The sequence below is a fragment of the Bubalus bubalis genome, chromosome 20 (genome assembly GCF_019923935.1).
Source record: "Bubalus bubalis isolate 160015118507 breed Murrah chromosome 20, NDDB_SH_1, whole genome shotgun sequence".
NCBI lineage: Eukaryota > Metazoa > Chordata > Mammalia > Artiodactyla > Bovidae > Bubalus > Bubalus bubalis.
The window spans coordinates 63,638,264-63,654,125 of record NC_059176.1 but is presented as its reverse complement, the minus strand read 5'-3'; the positions used below and the strand labels follow the sequence as shown (position 1 = coordinate 63,654,125).

Here is a 15,862-nt window from a genome sequence, read left to right as displayed (position 1 = left end):
CATGACTTTTGATCAAAAGTTGAGATGTTACAGTTTCAAGACCAGAGGCATTAATCACCACTGAAATAATTAGAAACAAATTATTCTGGAGGGATTATAATAGATGGTGTTTTAATGAAGACCACTGACTCTTTTAAGAGTATGTTCCCTTTTACCAAAAAGATTAAAGTGGCCATTGACTTCCTGGTGCTGGCGGAGGTGCCCTGGGAGGGAGCTGGCCTGACTTGAGGCCTTGGTGGAACCCCAAGTGTGCCGCTCACACCTGAGCCCCAGCACATCCCAGAAGCCGTAGGAGACCAAATGAAGCTGTAAAAATGCATGTGCCCACAGTCACAGAGCCCCAGGAAGAAGTCAGGGAGAGCATCTCATTCAAACAGGGCCATGTCAGTGCCTTCCCAGAACAGCAGTCAGATACCTTCTGGGGTTGTGGGCAGAGGGATGGGAGCTTGAGTTCCATGGCCTTAGAAACAGACAGACCTGTGTCATGAGGGGGCTTGTTCCAGAGAGCTTTTCACCACTTCTGAAGCCTGCACTTCCTGTGCTGGGACCTGACGGCTCCCCCAACCCTGCAAAGCTGGCCTGCGGGGCCAGTCGGGGCACCCACTTGCCTGCAGCCAAGTTCAGTGTGGTTCAACCAGCATTTCCTGAGCTCCTGTTGTGTGCCAGGCTGTGCTGGGCACTGAGGGGACAAGATGGACAGTGCCCAGGAGATCCAGGAGACTGAGAGCCAGCTACAGATGCTAGGCCTCACTGAGTCCCCTGGCAGGTATGAACACAGCCCCTGCCGGGGGCAGCTCTGAATGGAGTGCTAGTGGAGAGTGATGCTATTTCTGCTGGGCCCATTGACCGTGGTCCTGACATTCACCAGGTCTCTAGAATTTACAAAGCATTTGCACTCACATTCTCTCATTTGACCCTATCCCCATTTTACAGGTGAAGAAACTGAGGCTCAGAGTAGTGATGTGAGATTTTTTTCTGGAGGTCACATAACTAGAAAATGGCAGGGCTAAGAGTCCGGTCCTTGCCTTCTGGCTCTTAATCTGCCTTTCCTTTAAATGCATAATAATATCAGAGGCTTGGGTTTTTCATTTGAAATGGGAAGGAGATGAACTATTATATGCCTCAGCTCTAACCAGCATAATCATAAGCTTGTTGTAAAGTCACATATTTATCCACTCTCTCTCCAACTCACCAATCAAAACCTGCTCTCCCCGGGGCTTTGTATTAGTCATTTATACTGTAGTATCAGTCTGTTGTCTCTACAGACGATCATGCATGTTGTCTCCCTTTATTTGTAAAATAAGCAGTTGAGTCCTAATTAAAAGAAACTTGAGCATCCAAGAGCAGGCATGAGAGGCACTGGAGACACCAGGGCTCTTTTCTGGGACGTGTGAAACTGTATAACACAGACAGCCAGCACTCTACAAGCGGGTGAAAGTGAAAGAGTTAGTTGCTCAGTCGTGTCTGACTCTTTGTGATCCCATGGATGATAGCCCACCAGGCTCCTCTGTCCTTGGGATTCTCCAGGCAAGAGTACTGGAGCGGGTTGCCATGTCCTCCTCCAGGGGAGCTTCTCTACCCAGGGATCGAACTCAAGTCCCTTAACATCTCCTGCATTGGCAGGTGGGTTCTTTACCACTAGCACCATCTGGGAAACCCACAGAAGGTAATTGCTCAGTCATGTCAGACTCTTGACGACCCCAGGACTGTAGATCATAAAGTTCCTCTGTCCATGGAATTCTCCAGGCAAGGCTACTGGAGGGGGTAGCCATTCCCTTCTCCAGGGGATCTTCCTGACCTAGGGATCAAACCCAGGTCGCCTGCATTGTAGGCAGATTCTTTACCATCTGAGCCACCAGGGAAACCCTGCAGACAGGGATCAGGAAATCCTCCATCCCGTGCTGCTCTCTGGAGTGTAGGCAGCAGTGAAAGGAGAGTCATCAGACTGACTTCAGTGCTTTTCTGAGTAGGGCAGAGGGGAGTGGGGTAGATTCTCCCTTGGCCTAGAGCATTTTGTCAGGGGAAGCAGAGCTGGCCACTGGGTCATGATGTTAAAGAAAAGTCCGTGGCCCACACCTGCTCAGATGAGAGAGAAGAACTTGTTGTAGGGCAGCAGGGTCCCTGGAATTGCCAGGTGAGGCGCCTGCATGGGGGTGAACTGAATGCAGTTGACCCTTGTTCGACGCTGGTTTGAACTGCAGGGTCCACTTATACCCAGATATTTTCCAACAGTAAATACTGCAGTGTATGTGGTCCAGGTGGCATCCTCGGACACAGAGGAACTGAGGACTTGGAGGAATAACCCACGTTGCTCAAGGGCCAGCTGTAGTCTGAAGGCCTCTGCCTTTGCCCCCTCCTTCCCCCTGCTGTGCTTCGTTCACCTTCGTGCTTCCTCAGATCAGCCTCCTTTGTGTGGAATCAGAGGTCAGAGAGTGGGGGTGCCTGCCTCACATGCCAGCCTAGGTTTTAACCATAGACCTGGCCACTGAATCAGAGAAGCTGCCATCCCTAAAAAATACTTCGGTTTTGACACACGCTGTCAGCGACCTCAGAGCAGGGCACCTCTGCAGGACAACACAGGGGCACGTCCCTGCTCTCCCAATGCCATAACCTTGAAGCAGAGTCGTCCTCTGTCACATGGCGTTAGGGGTGCCCACCTCCTAGAGCATCCATATAAGGCCCCTAAGACACTGCCTGGCTTCGGCATTTTTATCATCATCATCTTCACCATCATTATCCAGGACACCCAGGGCTCTCATCTCTGGCCCGAATCATGTGTCTTGTAAACTATTTATGCCTTAGGAGATGAGCTCTTTGAATGTGGTTTGAACCCTGCGAAACAGCGCGTGCCCTGACCTGGAGCTCCGCATGAGGACAGCATGGCTCGGGGCAGGAGACAGCTGTGCAGCATTTGCTGGACACCTAGGCCATCCTCTGTAGGGGGGTGGCCGGCCTTTCTAACAGTCGCTGGGGAGCTGGGAGAGCTCTGTCACCACACTGGTGGCAGCTTCTGCCCAGGGGCAGACAGAGAACCAGCCCCTGCGGCCCACTCTGTGCTCACGGCGCCTGTCCGGAGCAAGAAGCAAGAGCTCTTGGGAGAACCCGTCCTTGCAGGTCACGGGGGTGACCTCGGCCTTCTGGGTCCCATGGCGTCCCGAACAGAACCTGTAGGTCAGCAGGCTGTGAATTCAGAGACGGGGGGAGCCCAAAGCTAAGGCTGAGGTGAGGATTCAAGGATTCGAGGATTTCAAAAACAGTTTGAAACAAAGTATGAGTTGAAAGGGGAACGTGTGTGTGTGTGTGTGTGTGTGTGTGAAAGCATTTCTAGTTTCAAGGCAGGAGCAAAGATGGTGGGGATTTTCATCATTGTTTAAACGTGCTGTTTCAGGTTTCTACAGCTTCTGAGGTTTTTATGGTTCATGCCAAGTCTGGGGGGAAATCTGTCAAAACGTCTTTTGACATTTTACCGTCCCAGGGCCTTTTAGACTCAAGCAGAAAATGGAGTTCCTGTAAGGGGATTCCTTCCGCAGCCCCCTCACTGTCCTGCCCTTCAGAGGATGGCTCGGTAAGAGCGTGGTGCGGTCACACCGTGACGTGAGGGCTCATCCTTGCACTGTTGCACACTCACCCCATCTCCTGCCCACCCCAGAGCCTGTGTCAGGAGCCCCTGCCCGTCCCCCGCTCTGTAGGATCCAGTGCTTGTGTATGTAATAAACATGCCCGTCGCGTTTTCCTCTTCCCCGGGTTCTTACAACTTCCTTTAGCTGATTCTCACATCGCTTCCTGATCTGGTGTCAAGTATGGTCTTGATGTCACAGCTGGGAGGAGTGAGAGGAGCTCCCCCTGGTGGAGGTGTCCTGGAGCCGGGCCCCTGGTGGTGAGAGGCCTAGTCCCGCCCTGCAGGGAGGAGCGTCCGGGAGGCGTGCAGGCCTCCGCGCAGCAGCTGGGTGGGGGCCTGGGGCTGCATCGCAGGAGGATGTGGATGCTCTGAGCCTCGTGCTCTGCCTCCCTGCAGGCAGTGCTGTGCCCTGCGTACACGGTGATTCTGCACCTGCTGTGTTCTGAGCGCCTCCCCGCTCCTAGTGGCCATTAGCATGAAGATTAAGGAGGACTCACGAGAACGGGTATGAGCCTCGCGCCCAGCACCAGCAGGCGGGTGGGCAGAGTGGGCCCTGCCGCTCTTCTGCTGCCAACCCCACCAGCATCGTCATCGTCGCCACCCACAGGATGGGTGGCAGGTCCCCCAGCCTTGTGTGTGGTGGGCCGCTGCAGACACTGCTGGAGATGGGGCCTGGGGGTCTGCACTCACTCAGGAAGGAGCTTTCCCTGCGGGTTTATTACTGTTCCTCTTCTGTCTTGATTTCCTGAGGCTTGGGGAGCCACATTAAATGTTAATGTCAAGAGTGGCTTGAAAAAACTACCCAACAGTGACAGAGAGCTTCACACAAGACCAGATCTGTTTTTTTATAGACCTGTTTGCTTAGTTTTTAAAAGCCTAAAAAATGGCTTCACAGTGATGCCTGGGGCTAATTCGATGCATCAGGAGACACTGCCGTCTCCTTGCTGTTTACCTAAAACAGGGGCTGGGCAGAGGCTGACAGAGGTGAGAGTCATCGTCTGTGCCTGTGTTACCCTTAATGCCACGAGCTCAGGTTACAGGGGGATGCAGCCCTGCAGCCTCTCTGGAATCACATGTGTCTTCGGGGCCAAGTCACCCTCTAACTGCTCCTGCACACCGTGTGGTCGCGCTGCCCGATCATTGCCGAGAGCCAGGCAAAGGTGGATGTCTGCACCTGCTACGTGGGCCAGTGACTCAGGGCACCTTCCCGGGCTCAGGGGACCCCCGGCCAGCTCTCTCTGCTTTTAGACCTGTGCTTGCTGTTGTCAACAATAGTAGCAGCACTTGTCCATCCCAGACTCCCTGCCAGGCACCTGTTCTAAGCTGTCTTTAACCCTAGAGATCATCCTACAAGAAAGATTTTATTATCCTCAAGCTACAAATAAAGAAGCCAGGGCTCATACAGGTGAAGTAACTTGTCCGAGGTCACACTGCTAGTAAGGGAGGATGCAGCTTGCTGACAGGCCTGTCCTGCCCACACTGACCATCCCTGCTGAAACTCCAGCCAAGGAGTGGGTAGGCATACGTGGATTTTAGGCCAGGGCCATTTGAGGCACTCCCTTGGCCCAGATGAAAATGCAGCAGGCCTGGAAGTTAGCAGCTGCACCAAAGGGTCCTTGGTGGAATTCTCCACTTTTGTGTTTAATTACGTAGGTGATTCCATCTCGCTTGGAAAGACAGAAGAAAAAACTAGCCCCACAAACCAGGTGACGACATGGTAAACTTTTTCAATGGTTTGTCTTCCAAACTTTTATATGGGTACATACACTCCCATAGGTAGTGAACAAAAATGGGATGGTTTCTGTACGGGCTACTCTGCAACCCATCTGTCTCCTCACCTGATGCTCAAAACAGCCTCTGCAGGGCTGGCTCAGCCCCATTCCCAGGAGGCTATGCAGACACCCGACATTCTCAAAGGTTCTTTCGAGTGAGCACATGCCGTTCACAGCCCAGAGCTGTGTGAACAGCAGCCCTCAGGACTGCAGCTAAAATCTTGCATAACCCAAAGTGAAAGTCGCTCAGTCGTATCCGATTCTTTGCAGCCCCATGGACTGTACAGTCCGTGGAATTCTCCAGGCCAGAATGCTGGAGTGGGTAGCCTTTCCCTTCTCCAGGGGATCTTCCCAACCCAGGGATTGAACCTAGGTCTTCCGCATTGCAGGACGATTCTTTACCAGCTGAGCCACAAGGGAAGCCCAAGAATCCTGGAGTGGGTAGCCTATCCCTTCTCCAGCAGATCTTTCTGACCCAGGAATTGAACCACGGTCTCCTGCATCTCAGGCAGATTCTTTACCAGCTGAGCTATCAGGGAAGCCCAAATCCTCGAGGCAGATCCCTACGAGGGGCAGCGTCTGCAGGATCTCAGCAGGCCCCACAGCAGCTGAGCATGAGGCCCGGCCCTGCCTCTTGGAGGTGCTGAAAGCCATCAGGACAGATGCTGGAGCCTCTGCAGAACTTTGGAGACACCCGCTGAGATCTCATAGGGCAGTTCTTTTTACAGACCGGGAAAAACATCAGTGACTGAGCTAGGAAAAATAACGACGAAATGGTGGATCTGGGCAATCACCTGTTTTCTGATTCCTGGTCCCCCACAGAAGCTCCATCCAGTACATCCTCTAACTCATACAGGAAGATGATATTCGGTCCATGGGATGGGGCAGCTGGGGTCCTGTCTCTCCTTTCCCACTCACTACCTGTAACCTTGGGCAAGACTCTGGCAGCCGTCTATCTCAGTGGATGTTTGTAAAATGTTCCACACTGTTGTGGAATCCTACAGCCGAGCCCACAGACAGAATAAGCTGCATACACAGGTGGGAGGCGTCCAGAGTACTTTGCCCCAGCACAGCCCCAGAGCATGTTAATAAACAAGACTAAGAACTCTCAGAGGGCAGATTAGTCTCCAGGTTGCCCCAGGCTCTTGAATTTTACAACGGTCATTGGTCCTTTCACACCAGAGGCTTTATGAGTTCTGCGTGTGATTTTAGTAGGGCCATAGGATTGAGCCCTTGCCCTGATTGCACATAAATAATAATGACAGCTGCAAGAGGCATTGGGCAGGAAGTGCCCTGCTGGCAGGGTCTGCATACCTCGCAGTCAGGGGGCCCATGAAAGTGAGACCAGAGTCCCAGGTCCTTCTCTGTTAGCCTGGGGACCCAGAAACCCCACCATGGCCTACCCACCTCCTTCTCCAGGGAGCACCAGGACACCCCGCTCTTCCTCCTGCTGTGTCTCCCACGGCAGGTGGCACCGGTGAGCCAAGTCAAGACGCCACGAGGCCCAGTGGTCCGTCCAGTAGCACACATGGCCCCCTCTTCCCCAAGTACCCAGTAGTCACCGGAATGAGGCTTCACACACATGCTTTCCCAGGGAGCAGGGCTTTAAAAAAATTTATGAGCAATTTAAATATAAAAGTCTTTAATGGTGTAGGTGGACTAGTCAAATGCCTACTTAAAATATGTAACTTAGTCATGTAATTATATGTTCATATTTAAAGTTTACATGTTATGTTTATACTGCTATTTTCTGTCTTTATTGTATTACGAAGTTGAACCTGATAAATTGCTATTTCCTGCGGAGTCGAAAACAGTTGAATGTAAGCAATTTTGTAAAGTGCATCCGAGTACCTGCAGCATCTGTCTTCTTCATCACTCACTCCACCTTCTGATCCCGTGTTCAGTTTGCCAGTGCGCAGGCACTGCCATCCCCATCCACTGAGATGCCGCCTCTTTTTGGATGTACTCTTTTCATTGGGTATTCCCTCACAAGGTTGGCATGGCCTTGCTCTGCACTGGGTAACCTTGCTCCGTGTTGGCGTGACTTAGAACAGGCAAGGCTTTGCTCTCATTCGTAGGACTTCGCACTGTGTTAGGACCCTGAACTGGGCTTCCCTGGTGGCTCAGACAGTAAAGAATCTGCCTGCAATGCAGGAGACCTAGGCTCAATCCCTGGGTTGGGACGATCCCTTGGAGAAGGAAATGGCAACCCACTCCAGGATTCGTGCCTGGAGAATCCCATGCACAGAGCAGCCTGTGGGCCACATACAGTCTGTGGTGTCTCAAAGAGTCAGACACGACTGAGCAACTAAGCACACAGGACCCTGGGCCATTTCCTTCACTCACCCTGTCGCTGTGGACTTCCAGTCTCTGCAGATAGCCACTTCCCAGATTACTTTTCAAGTGATTTTTAAACATTTTTACACCACCCTCCCTCATAATTTAACGGATTATAATGTCCTACTTCCAGAAGAAAAAAAGCTAAATTTCTTTGCCTCTGTTTTTCTTTTACCCCCAGCTGTTCTTGCTACAAATAATTGAGGGCACCCCTTACCCCTGTCTTGAACTGTGAGAGGTTTTGTTGTTACTTAGGCAATTTATTCTTTTCCAAGAATAATTTTGAATGAAAGGCTTCACTTCTAGTATTTGAGCACACCTCTTACCTCTCTGGGCTTCCCAGATAGCACTGGTAATAAAGAACCTGCCTACCAATGCAGGAAATATGAGACATGGGTTCGATCCCTGGGTTGGGAAGATCCCCTGGAGGAGGGCTACAGTGCATAGGGTCCCAGAGAGTTGGATACGACTGAAGTGACTTAGCATGCAGCATATCACCTCTATATAAACTTAATATTTGGGACTGCAGGTGGACATCTGTTCTTGCTTAATTATACACCTGTGCTAAGTCACTTCAGTTGTATCTGACTCTTTGTGACCCCATAGACTGTAGCCAGCCAGGCTCCTCTCCATAGGATTCTCCAGGCAAGAATACTGGAGTGGGTTGCCATTCCCATCTCCAAAGGATCTTCCTGACCCAGGGATCAAACCCATGCCTCTTAAACATCTCCCACATTGGCAAGCAGGTTCTTTACCACTGGTGCCACCTAGGAAGCTTAATTACACATCAGTTCAGTTCAGTTCAATCGCTCAGTCATGTCCAACTCTTTGCGACCCCATGAATTGCAGCACTCCAGGCCTCCCTGTCCATCACCAACTCCCGGAGTTCACTCAAACTCACGTCCATCGAGCCAGTGATGCCATCCAGCCATCTCATCCTCTGTCGTCCCCTTCTCCTCCTGCCCCCAATCCCTCCCAGCATCAGAGTCCTTTCCAATTACACATATTTGTATACAAATACTTGACTATTTCTTTGTAAGAAAACAGAGCTCTGCACACTATACACAGGACCCAGGGAAGAAATCCAGATGAGTCAGAGGTTCTCAGCTCTGGCTGCTTGTTGGAGTCACCTGGAGAGCTTTGAAAAACACTGATGCCTGGTGCCTCCTCCAGGGATACTGACTGGGTCTGGGCATCAAGATCTTTCCAAGTTCTCCAGGTAACCCCACGCAGCAGATCCCCAGCCTGCAGCCTCTCCCTTAGGGATGCCCTCCAGGCAGAAGTCACATGGCTGTGGCACCTGTTCTGTGTATCTAGTCTGTGGGAACCTGCTCACGTGACGTCCTCCCTCCACAGAGCACCCCTCAGACTTCCCTGTGCTCCTGTACCAACTCCTGAGCTCTGGGGCGGAACCCAGGAATGTACGTTTATCATGCGCGAGGGATGCATCTCCAAGCTGCGAGCTTCCTCAAATGGCCTTACCAAGAAGATGGACATGGAGCAAGGCGCACAGCCTTGCCTCTCAGGGAGAGCCCATTCTGGTTTGAACGTGCCAGGACCCTCAGCGGAGGAGGGGGGGGAAGGAGGCACTGTGGTTTTCCTATGTCGGTTATGGTTTGGAAAGACTGTGCCCCATCAGAGCACTGTGCCCTCTGAGCCTTTCATCTTTCTAAAGTGAAAAAAGAAAATTGTGATCTTGCTTGTTAGACTAGAAAGCAGAAGAATTCACCTGGGGCGCAAAAGCCCCTTTGGGAGCACAGACGATGGCCGCTTCTCACGGATGAAGGACTCCGCACCGAGCCTGTGCAGGAGGGCTCCTCCCAGGCCCTGGAGAAGGCGCTTCCTCCAGCACAGGCCAGGGGCGACCAAGGGGAGAAATGGGGAGACACATGATGCAGGTGGCACCTGGCATCCTCACTACGCGTGGCATTCAGAGAGGCCTTGCTCCCCTCTCACCGCTGGGTGCCCGTGCCCACCCCGGCTGGGCTGCTGCACCTGTGGTCTTTGCTTATTCAGGTTCTGCAGAGTAAAGCTGAATAAAGCCCTCAGAGCCCTTAAGCCACAGGTTGTGTGCATGTCAGTGGAGCCCAGATGAAGAGAGAGTGTGTGTGGACCAGGCTCTCTGGCCGGGAGCTGAACAGCTTAATGGAGAGACGGTTCTAGGGGCTCCCAGGAAAGCAAGTGAGGGCAAGGAGCTGGCAAGCAGGATTGGGGGAGGGAATCCTGATGCTGGATACCCGGCAGGTTCCCTGTAAAACACTTTAAGGGGCACAAGGGGGAACCAGAGGAAGGGCAGGAGACAGGACACACAGTCTTATAAGGCCTCTCTATGGGAGGGCGGGATGGTCTGCCAAACTCCACTGGTTTGATTTTAGCCATCTGCAAATGCTGGAAATGCCAAGAACTAGGGATTGAGTGTCTAAATTGAAACTGTTAGCCCCTGTATTAGTCCATGAGTCCATCATGCAAGAAAGGTTGCACATCTTCATTTCCTGTATCTCTACTTAATTCTGAGCCCCACCCTTCCAGCCTTGTGGAAACTCAACCCCATGGTTATTGGGTTCCTCCCTACATCCAGGGCTGGGCAAATGCCTGGGAGCCTTGTGTGGCACAAAGTGCCAGGGACATCCCTGCGGTCCTCAGTTTCAGTCCCTTCCTGGGTGCCAGCACACCACCCTGCTCACTATCTGGAGAATTTTAAAGCCCAGCTGGTTCTCTGGAACAGGAGTGAGACGGTGGGAGGTGAAGTGCAATGAGCATAAATTAATATTTCAGCAATGTGTCTTAGTCAGCTCAGGCTGCTGTAATGAAATACCGCAGTCTGGGTGACTTGCATAACAAGACATTTATTTCTCATAGTCCTGGAGGCTGAGTCCGAGGTCAAGGTGCTTAGCATATTTGGCTCTTAGTGAGAGGCCACTTCCTGGCTTGCAAACAGGCGCCTTCTCATGTGTCCTCACTCGGTGGAAGGAAAGAACCCTGATCTCTCTCTCTCTTCTTATAAGGACACTAATCTTATCATGGGGGCCCCACCCTCATGACCTCATTTAAACCCGGTTACCTCACAAAGGACCTACTTTCAAATACCATCCCACTAAGGGTTAGGGCTTCCTGGGCCGCCCACACAGTAAAGAATCTGCCTGCAATGGGGAGACCTGGGTTCAGTCCCTGGGTTGGGAAGATCCCCTAGAGAAGGAAATGACAACCCACTCCAGTTTTCTTGCCTGGAGAATCCCATGGATGGAGGAGCCTGGTGGGCTACAGTCCATGGGGTCACAAAGAATCGGACACAACGGAGCAACTAACACACACAAGGGCATTAGGGCTTCAACATGTAAATATTTGGAGGTGGAGGGGACCCAGACATGCAGTCTGTAACATCTTGAAACAGTCTTCCATCAGGCTACTGGTATGCAGCCAAGCCCTCTTGTACAGCAATTATTTCAAGCACTTAGGAATGACATGCAGGGGCCAGGCCCAGGAGTGGCATCGTCAAAGCCCCTCAGCCCGAGCTCAGCTCCTGGCTCGGCTGTCCCCAGCCCAGCTCTCCCTGTCTCCGGCAGTGCTCGTCGACCTGTGGGAAGGGCCTGCAGTCCCGGGTGGTGCAGTGCATGCACAAGGTCACCGGGCGCCATGGCAACGAGTGCCCCGCCCTCTCCAAGCCAGCCGCCTACAAACAGTGCCACCAGGAAGTCTGCAATGACAAGATCAACGTGAACACCATCACCTCCCCTCGCCTCGGTGAGTGCTTCTGCTGAGCCCCCGCTCCTGGGGCTGTTGCACCCCCTGGCCAGCGAGTCCCCACTGGTGGTGGGAATTCTGTAAGCCAGAAAGTGTGCTCCATGGGCTTTATTTGAGCTCTGGAGAGGCCAACATGTGTCAGTTCTGGAGAGGATCTGAGGTTTCAGAGATGGAATTTCATTCCTTGTCATGAAAAAGATGCCTCAAACCCTTAAGCCCCTCTCCCAACAAAGGGCAACATGAGAGAATGCTCCTCAAATGTTTTGGGATTCTCTGCATGAAGAAGGCAAAGGGAGGTACTTACTCAGGAAATGAAGGATCTGTCATTTATGAAATCTGGGTGATACATACATGGAATGCTCCTGAAGCTGATGCTCCAGAAGAAAGCAGAGGTGTTGTCAGATTGGAGCCTTCAATTTGGCAGGGAGCTTTGGTGTGAGCAGTTTGGCCTGGAGTGCTCCAAACCCAGCCCTTTACCTGGCCACGTCCCCAGCCAGTGGTGGCCCAAAAAGAAGAATGTCTAGTGCTGATCTGATGATTTCACTGAAAAAGTTTCTGCTTTTCTGAATAGAAATCCTTCAGGAACAGTTTCCCACCCAGAGCCCCTTTCCCTAATGCTGGGGTGCCACCAACGTTAAGGGGTTTCCAAACAAGCTTCACTGGGGGTGGTCTTCAAGCTTGCCGAGGTGTTTGCCAGGCTTTGGCATGCACAGCCCTCCTTGGTATCCTCGATCAGGCAGGAGTGTCTCTCTGCATGACCGAGAGCAGGGAGATTCAGGCCACTTGCTTGTGCTGTGACCGTGTGCTTTTGTGGGCCCTTGGATGTCCACTCCCTGTGCCCTTCTGTTTTATAAATGCCAACAGATTGCATCCTCTCCCATAAAACGACTGTGGATGCCATTTAGCTCAGAAGCAGGGGTGGCAGTGCCCTCGCACCAAACCCCGAAATGGTCAGGTTGGACCCAGAGTGTCCCTTGTTAAAGCTACAGCCCTGGAAGGGGCGTGTTCCCCCCAGTCTGTGCAGGGTTCCAGCATCCACGTGGGGGAGGGCGGCCTGAGAGTGTCATCCGCAGGCACCCCTAACCCCTGGTCTTTCTCTCTCCACCGCCCCCTTAGCTGCCCTGACCTACAAATGCACACGGGACCAATGGACAGTGTACTGCAGGGTCATCCGAGAGAAGAACCTCTGCCAGGACATGCGGTGGTACCAGCGCTGCTGCCAGACGTGCAGGGACTTCTATGCGAACAAGATGCGCCAGCCGCCCCCGCCGCCGAGCTCCTGACAGGCAGCCCGGTGGTCCCGCGATGCTCCGACGCGAGGTCTGAGTCCTGACTGCATGGCTAGATGAAAGCCCACCACCTGAGAGCCCACCAGTCCTGGGCAGCCGGGACCCACCGAGGCACACCGTGGCTCACCCAGGAGGCTGTCCCGAGAATCCGACTGCATAGAACTTGAGAGTGGACTTGACGTTTGCTTAGTGCTTTTATACTTAATATATTGTTAACAGCCACTGGATGGCTTTCTACGATAAGGAAAAAAATAGGCATGAGTCACAAAATAATTGTAATTTCTAAGTTCCACGTACCTCAAAGGGAACACCTCTGACAGACGGTCGTCAAGAGAGACGTCACGGGCGCCCCTGTCTTGACTTTTCCTCTGACGTTTGAATTCCCAGTGCTCGATGTACCGTGGGGTGGGGGTGGAGGGGGGGCGGGGGGAGGATATCCAAAAAAATGAGATGCTTTCCTTTAAAAACAGGCTTTATTCTCAAAGCCAGTGATGCTCTGGATGGGAGGAGGCTTCTCCGGAGAGGGGGCGCTGCCGGAGCTCCCCGGACTCCACCAGGACGCCACGTGACGCTGCGCCCGGTCAGGGAACGTGCTCTCTAGGTCCTGGGTCTCTCCTCGGAGGTCTTGTCCCTGGGAGGCTGAGTGTGTGTGAACCACCAAGGATGCCAGGGCTACGTAGCTCTGCACAGCAGCCACATGGGGGAGAATGTTCCAGTAGTGTCTGGGTTAGAGGACGCAGCTAGTTTTCAGATCTCTGCAGTCCCCCACACAGGGAGACCGAGCCGCTCCTCAAGGTGCTGTGTGCGGAGGCACGTGCTGGTCTAGCCTTGGGCTTGCTGCCTGCATAGAGGTGAGCTCAGCGCAGCTTTGTGAGGGTGGGGCGCTCCCTCTTTGCTCCCTGGGACCTCTGCTCTAGCCAGTACTTCACGAAGCTTTGCACCCGTTAGAGATGGCTTTGCGCTGACCCTGGCCATCTCTCTGAAGCTGGTCCTTCCTGGAAGCGCTGACTCAGGCTCAGACCTGGTGCTTCACCCTGACACGGAGCGGGTTTCCTCCAGGACCACTCAGCCTGGCGGAGGAGTGCCCCCTGCCCAGGATGGCTGTGTGCTCATCCCGGTCCCCTGTGGTCCAGACCGTGCAGTGTTCGTCACTGTCATGCTGTCGTTACTGACCCACTTTAGTGGGGCAAGGATGACAGAAAAGCCTGAAGAAGGCGTTTGCCTCCTACAGTCACCTTACCCCTCAAAACATAGTTGGGCCCTCTCTGAACGCAGGAGTGTGTGAAAGCACAAAGATGGTAGGTAGGACCCTGCCCGCCGGGGAGCTGGGGGAAGGGGACCTGACATACTGGGAGGTCTGGTCTGCTGGCCAGCTCGGTGGGTGTTTGATGGGTACTTCTCTTCAAGGACTTTATCATGAAAAACCCGCTCTCTCCTCCCTTATTTCAGAGGGGATCTTACTTAGGCTAATCTCCATGGGATCATCTCCAAGTGCTTCTTGATTTATTGGTGCTGTGTTTATGTATCTGTGTTTGTTTTTGACGTCACAACTTTGGAGTCAGCTTAAATCAGAAAGAGACACTCTGCCCTGTCCAGCCTGCCCTGCGGGCTTGTTTTGCTTTCTGATTGTTACTACCCCAGAGGCAGAGAAGTGGTCGGATGGCCGGGCATCTGTTCAGTTCCACTTGAATCTGTGAGAAGTGTTGAGAAAGCTCCTTAGGTGCTCTGTGGCAAGACCCCGGAGGGTGCCAGGCTGGGCAGCCCACCTGCAGGGTGAGCTCCTGCGGCTGCCCAGGGCCTGTGCAGAACGCTGTCCTCCCTGCTCCGGCTTGGCCGTCAGCAGACTCCCCCAAGGCCCTCAAAGCCTTGGGGAGCTAGGGCTTAGTTTTCCCCCAGCCCCAGATGGGCTGTGCTTTACCGTGGATGGACGGAAAGCTCTCAGCCTCCGGGGCTGAGGAGCGGAATCAGGGCAGCCAGCCAAGAAGTCAGGGCAGCCTTGCATGCTGTCTGTATGGGAACCACGGGCCCACCCGAGCCGGGCAGGCCTGTGCATGGCCCAGAGGTGAGCCCTTTTCCTGGTGCTTCTCAGTCTCCCCACTGGCCACCCTGGCTGTATCAACTGGACGCCCCTGGCAAGGGCCCCACACCCTCAGAATGCAAGTGATCAATTCAGTTATCATTAAACATCCCTTTGGTTCCCCGAAGTTCGGGTTTTTCTGAGCTCTTGCAGCTCTTGCTGGCACTGTCGCTCTGAAATTCACCAGCCCACCTTCTGTTCACGGCACAAACAATGGTTGATCTCGGTGAAGCCGTCACGGCATTCCTGCTCCACTTTGTACAGAAGACAATGAAACCCTGTCGTTGCAACAGCGATGTTTCTTTATTAACAATACCCTGTACTGTCACTCAAGTACTGTACCTTTTTGGTTGCACAAATGTGTCACTAACTACAGACTCTCACAATCTTATGGTGCTATTTCATTGGTGCAAATGAAACCCTCTCGGTTGACCATGGCTTGATATTATCAGAACACAGGGAAAGATCCTCAATGGCAATAATATCATTGCTTTGTTCTCTTTCTTCATTTCAGAGTCAAATGTATATATTTTCCATTAGTTAACTTACGTACTGTACCCATGGTATTTTTGTTTTACTTTTTGGTGCTGGTTTGAAAGGAAAAAAAAAGAGCAGAAGACAAACATTGGACACCACTGTAAATGAAAAATTAATCATTTCATTGGAAGTGAGTTGAATATGTTTAATAAAATGTTCTTCCATAACAATGTTAAGCTGTCTGTGAAGTAAAAGACAAAAACCAGTCCTCGAGGGCTGGCGGATGGAGGCTGTGTCCTTCCCTTCTGCAGTGGTCACCCTGCTTGCCTGGGATTGGCTGCAAGGAACCGCAACCTGCCGGCCACAGCTGTGGACACTGTCAGAGGTCGCTGGTAAAGGCAGTTCTGGCGGGTGGCTGCGTCTCCCGGAGGGAGCGCTAGCAAACCATTCAGTCCTGGGCCTCCCCTGTGCGCCTCCAGAACCCTGGGTGGAGACACAAAGGTCTGACAGCTGTACCGTGAGTCTGAGAGTCTGACACAGAGCAGCCACC

General features: G+C 52.7%; 1 protein-coding gene across 6 annotated transcripts in view; it reads left to right on the top strand.

The window, feature by feature from the left end:
• ADAMTS17 (ADAM metallopeptidase with thrombospondin type 1 motif 17) overlaps positions 1-15,542 on the top strand; it is a 396,657-nt gene extending 381,115 nt beyond the window's left edge. For 3 of the 6 annotated variants that reach the window (XM_044933289.2, XM_044933288.2, XM_044933287.2), the window contains exons 22-23: positions 11,268-11,469; positions 12,586-15,542. In XM_044933289.2, coding sequence (XP_044789224.2) covers positions 11,268-11,469; positions 12,586-12,752 — 369 coding nt within the window. In that variant the 3' untranslated portion in view covers positions 12,753-15,542. Of the gene's footprint in view, positions 1-5,780; positions 8,386-11,267; positions 11,470-12,585 lie in introns of those variants that run through there. The other 3 variants (XM_025271613.3, XM_025271612.3, XM_044933290.2) reach the window with 2 other exon arrangements.
• Positions 15,543-15,862: the final 320 nt, after the last annotated feature.